General features: G+C 30.4%; 1 protein-coding gene across 1 annotated transcript in view; it reads right to left on the bottom strand.

Moving 5' to 3' along the window:
- Window positions 1–2,970: 2,970 nt before the first annotated feature.
- Window positions 2,971–6,195, bottom strand: part of LOC144244621 (contactin-5-like) — a 250,297-nt gene continuing 247,072 nt past the window's right edge. Inside the window, exons 3-4 of the mRNA XM_077780269.1 lie at window positions 3,282–3,405; window positions 2,971–3,154 (exon numbers count right to left, since the gene is read on the bottom strand). Of these exons, the coding sequence (XP_077636395.1) occupies window positions 2,971–3,154; window positions 3,282–3,405 (308 nt within the window). The remainder of the gene's footprint in view (window positions 3,155–3,281; window positions 3,406–6,195) is intronic.

Raw genomic sequence — 6,195 nt, 5'->3', positions numbered from 1 at the left:
CCAAGGAAAAAAAGAAAGTGACTCTAATAAGATATGTTTAAATGTTATTATCTTTATAGAATATAGGATTGTTAGCATACGGATATTTGTTTCTTCAATTAAATACATATCTATAAAGTATATATTAGTACTTTTTTCTATTAATATAATTAAGGGAAACTATTTAACAGTGTCCAATAAGTCTTAGAGTCATAACATTCTAAGCAATTATGTCATATTCCAAAAGGCAAAGCCCATGTGAAAGCTATAAAGTGATACTGATATACAAAAATAATGTTCAAATTATAAAAAAGGCCATGTCTGTTAAAAAGGTCTCAGATTTGAAAGGAGTAACCAAAATGTAATTGACTGATAACTTAGAATCAAAATCTAGATTGAATAATATGATCCTCATTAGAAAAGAGAATTTTGGAAGATCACAATAGCACTACATAGTGTAGAAAACATATCTGATGAAGTTAATGAATTATATATGATGAAATTGATGTATAAAAGGTAAAAATATTTATAAAATAAAATATTATAAATGGAGAAAAGCACAAAAATANTAGTTTAGAAAACATAACAAATGAAGTTACTGAATTATATATGATGAAATTGATGTATAAAAGGTAAAAATATTTATAAAATAAAATATTATAAATGGAGAAAAGCACAAAAATATGCCTCAAGAATAACTACAGGACAGAGTTTACTTATAAGTATTAACAAAAAAGTTTTATAATCAATTTGATAATTTCTATATTTGGTTAATTTTATGACATTTAAAATGTTTAATGGGCTCATGTAATAGACTTGAATATTTAATTTGACTAAATAGGTTTTGATAATTATCTAATTTTTAAAATATATTTGTTTTAAAATATTAGTTGTATATTTAAATTTTTATATAAATAGTGGCTGATAGACATAAAGGATTAATGATTTCAGCTTTAAAATGTGTGAAGAGTAATAAGCATTCTTCTATCCACAAAAGACATTTAAACTTTAAGCATTCTATCAGCAATATATAGTGAGTACATTATCTGTCTAGCTATAAGGCTAAACAGAAAATCATGATGTAAAGGAAAGTTGCCACTAAGTTTTTAATCTTACTTTACTTTTGTATCTTTCACTTACTTTCCGAAACCCCTTTTTTTCTTTCCAAGTTCCTACTTCATTTTACCTCTAATCACAAAACTACCTTGACTCCTAGAATCCCATAGAACTGTAAATGCTGGTACCATGTGCTCACTGCAGGTGGTGGTGAGTATCTGACAGTGGTGACTGGTGTTTGTAGAAATTCTAGGATGGCATAGCCATACAGACACATAGGATCTTACAGTATATATGTTTCTGCTCTGAAGCATACAGAAAACTTTGCATATATTTTGCCTGCACTGTTGATTTGGGGGATAAACAATTGGTATAGAAGCTATTATGAATTGGTATACTTTTGTCAGATAGTAGACCAAACAGAAAAGTATAAGCCACTTAGTATTTGTACATTATGTTCCCTGGATTTGCTGTATCTGTCTTAAAAAGACTACTCTATGTACAGAGGAGCAATTAGGAAGCTATTTATTTTGTTTATTATATTACTCTTTTGATGTGCATGCTGAAAAGTATTACATTCTGTATGACACCACGTAATATTTCCTAAATTAAAAGGAGTATATTTAGGCTACTATCTTGGTATATTTGGTATATGTAAAGTGCCTGTCTGAACTCCTTAGCCAAATTATTGTAAAGATGCTACTTAGATTTTTCTAGGACCTAGCTCAATGTTCTCCAAACTGAATCTATTATCACTCCTTTATTCTTTCCTTTCTCCTTCACACTCCTATAATAGGATGTCTGGATTCTGGGCTAATTAGAAAAAAACACGGGAGGAAGACTATAGAGAGAAAAATTAATTATTCCATTCTTCAGGGTATAATTTTAAATTAAAAAATCATTTTGTGATGAATTACAGAGCCAATACAAGTTACGTATAAATTATTAACACAAAGATTCCTACTGACCTATCTATTTTTTGGATATTGTAATCCTCAAGAATTTATCTTCAAGTAGGATTATTGACTAAAAAATGACACTTTTTTTTTCCCTCAGTAGCCAATCTTTAATTAGGTATAAGCTTTCATCATAAGTTAAATAGCTTCAGGACTTTTAAGAGCTAAATAAAGTTAATTAGATAAATGTGTATTTTAGAAAATGTAGATATTCTAGTATATATGTATGCTTATAAGTAAGTATGTTGTAACTTTTTTCTAATTAAAAATTTGGGACATCTGAGAGGGAAGTTGTAGTTGGAATGGGAAACATAAGCATTTCAGTGGCATTTCTTTAGTTTCTTAACTATAAGCAGAATTTTTGAATATGTGATCTTATGAACAAGACAATCAATAGCAATTAGTGACTGTAATAAACTGTAGAAGAATAAAAGCAGATAAATAGATATTATAAAAGGCAGGGAAAGGAATTAAAATCTATTTTTAAGTGGATTTAAAAAAATATTTGAATTCAAAACTTTATGTGCTTTCATGAATAGCATTTTTAGCCTACCAAACTAGTGTGTTTGGGTTATTTGAAGTGGGCAAACATTCCAGGGAGTTTCAAAAGAAATACATTGGGAGCACTTGGGTGGCTCAGCCAGTTAAGTGTCTGACTTCAGCTCAAGTCATGATCTTGTGTCTGGTGGGTTCAAGTCCCCCTGTGGGCTCCGTGTTGACAGCTCAGAGCCTGGAGGCTGCTTTGGATTCTGTGTTTCCCTCTCTCTCTGCCTCTCTCTCACATGCACTCTCTCTCTCTCTCCGTGTCAAACATAAAGAGGTAAAAAAAAAAAATTTTTTTTTAAAGAAACACATTGTATAGCTTGACCAAAGTTTTACCACTATTTTAAATTTTGACATCTTAATTAAATTTTGCCTAACTAAATTTAAAATTACATGTATACATTCTATATACAGATACATGAAAAAAGCAAATACTTTACTCACAGGCAAATTGAAGTATAGCTTCTCTACTAAGAATACTTCCAAACGTGTTGGCTGCTAAACACTGATAATGACCAGAATCCTTGGCTTCACTTGGATTGTTTATAATGAAGGTCCCGTCTATCAAACTGTAGCGATAGTCACTGTCCAAATCTATTTCTGTTCCATTACGAAGCCATCTTATGAAAAATCAGAAGAAATATATGTAAAAATTACTTGACATATTATAATACTCCCTGAGAGTGTCAGAATCTTACTGGTGGGAATTTTTAAAACTTAAGAAAATGATTAATAGTGAATTTCTACCTGTAATTGGGAACTGGGTTGCCACGAGCTTCACAATTCAGTGCTACTTTCTTTTCATCAGAATCAGTTGGGAAAATTATATCATCTGGTTCTTGTATAAACATTGGTCCGTAGTCCACACTTTCTGTAAGGGTCAAAAAAGACACACTTTAAAATTTCTCAAAATATCAAGATTCTTTCTCCATTATTTTAGTATTTAAGATTTTTGCTCTTTCCTTGTACTCAAGAGGCATTATTATCAAAGAACGTTATAACTAGCAAATTACGTTATTTTAGGGAATTAGAGACCCAACTAGAATTTTTTAAATGACTAAGCTTTCTTTAAAAAATATGCCATATATGATAAAAAACAAACATATCAAATAGTGGTGTTGTACATTTTAAAATATATATCTTTGTATTCATCTAAAGCAGAGCTAAAGGAAATAATAAAACAAAAACATTTTTTTTAAAACCCAAAACTTTGTAAACTCTTAAAATGTTAAAAAACATATCTAATACATAAAAAGTCATGCATTAATATTGTGTAACTATTTAGGTTCTACAGATATGAAAACATTGGTCCTCATGTATTGTTCGTACATTCATTTCTTCATCCATTCAATCAAGCACTATTTACTCCTAATAATGCTGGACTATAAAGAATAAATTATGTAATGCAAATAAATATATTTTTGTAGAATAAATGAGACATGCCCTCAAAAAAAGCCAAATGAATGAATAAAAATATCAAAACTGTATACAATGAAATGTTCATCAGTAGGTAAATAATGTTAAGAAGGAGGTCAGAAGAGAAAAGTTATACAAAGGAGGAAAGAAGAAAGAACACTTGAATTTATTAAGTACCTTTATATGCCAGATACTAGATTTGATCGTATTTAATTTATTAATACTCCAAGAAATCCAATGATAAAGGTTTTAAACTAATGAAAATTTCATAGAAAAGTAGAAATAAAATTGGACCTCAGGTGACAGTTTGGGCTTGAGGAGTTAATTCCACTGGAGAAATGATGAGTAAATGTTCTGGGGAGAGTGCTAGTGTTATTAGCTTGTTGTACTGTAAAAATTCACAGAATTATATGCATACTTAGGATCTTTAGCATCTTTAATTGTGAACTTAAAAAAAAGTAAAATTTTGTCCTTTATTTTTATTAATTGTGAATTCGATTACACAGTGACCTGAAGTCAAGGTTCTCAACTTTGCACAAATACATTTTGGGATGTTCTTTGTTGTGTGGACTGCCCTGTGTATTGTGGAATGTTTATAATCATCCCTGGTCCCTACCCACTAGATTCCAGCAAAACCCCTTCACAAAGTGTAATAATCAAAAATATCTCCAAAGATTCTTAAATATCTCCTTGGGTCAAAACTGTCCTCATTTTAAAACACTACCTTTGAAAAATAAAGAGAGTGAGGTGCCTTGGTGGTTCAGACAGTTAAGCTTCCACTTCAGCTCAGGCCATGATCTCACAGTTCTTGAGTTTGAGCCCTGTGTCTGGCTGTGTTGGAGCCAGGAGCCTGCTTTGAATCTGTGTCTCCCTCTCTGCCCCACTCCTACTCCACATGTTTGTCTCTCAAAAGTAAATAAACATTAAAAAAACTAAGAAAAGAAAGAAAAGTGAAGAAGGAAGAATTTAGAAAAGATGTATTTCTAATGTCTGTGCCAAACAGCTGGAGGTTCACAATCTTTGTGGATAACCACAGGAAAATATCAGGAAAGAAATACAAGAGGCAATGTGATGGGAAACTCAAAATTTGAAAAAAACATTATCGAAAAATATATACACCTCCATGTTTATAGTAAATTTGTTTGTTATCTTTAAATATATATTCATTTGTTTTGGGCAAAGGAAAACAAAAGTGTTCGTGGCAATCTGAACATTCATCCAATAAAAACTGAGTGCTTACAATGGGCAGACACTGACAAGTATTTTCCTTGAGTCCTAGATAACCTACCTGAGGTTCTTTTTTTGAAGCTACAAATAATAAAATATTACACAAAAATAACTGAAATGTGTTTCTCTATACCAAATGACACTGCTATTAATTAAAACTTTTACTCAAAAAATAAATAAGTAAAATAACTAATTATTGTCAAAATATTCTACTGTTGTATCATATTTATAAAAGCTTAGAAAAACACATGAAACTTGTCAAATTCTCAGTTGCAGTTAAACTACATGATGTAGTAATAAAAATATAATCCCTTCCAGTCTTTACACATTATAAATATGATCATTTAAGTCATCATTATAAATACTTATGATGCATGAAATTAATATTTCATAGGGACACCTCAGTGGCTCAGTCAGTTAAGCATCTGACTCTTGATTCATTTCAGGTCATATTCTCACAGTTCATGAGTTCAAGCCCATCATAGGGCTCTGCACTGACAATGTGGAGCTTGCTTGGGGTTCTCTCTTTCCCTTTCTATCTGCCCTGCTCATGTTCTCTCTCTCAAAATAAACTTTTATAAAAATAACATTTAATAAATATATTTTATGTTTTTATATATTCCAAAATTCTTGAACTTTTTAGTCAGATATAATTAGGTTCAAATTCTAGTACTATCATTTTCTAGCCTTGAGCCAGCTAGTTTTATCCTTTGTTACTCTATTTATGGTGGATGGTAATGTCTCCTGATCTTATCAGTTTGAGGGTGATTGATATCAGCATTTGTAAATACTTAGTGTTTCACAAATACTGAATAAATTATACTTAATAATAACAACTAATATTTACTTGTGGTATAATTACTACAGGCCAGACATTATACAGAAGAATTTGTATGTAATATATCATGAAACACTCACAACAACCATGTGACTAAAATTAATCCTCCTTTTTTATGGATGACAAAGCTGAGGCTGAAATTAATGAACTAAATGTATATAGCAAATATATAGTAGATGT

The sequence above is a fragment of the Crocuta crocuta genome, unplaced genomic scaffold (assembly GCF_008692635.1).
Source record: "Crocuta crocuta isolate KB4526 unplaced genomic scaffold, BGI_CrCroc_1.0 scaffold418, whole genome shotgun sequence".
Classification (NCBI taxonomy): Eukaryota; Metazoa; Chordata; class Mammalia; order Carnivora; family Hyaenidae; genus Crocuta; species Crocuta crocuta.
The sequence above is the reverse complement of the archived record's forward strand: the minus strand, read 5'-3'. Positions and strand labels throughout refer to the sequence as shown.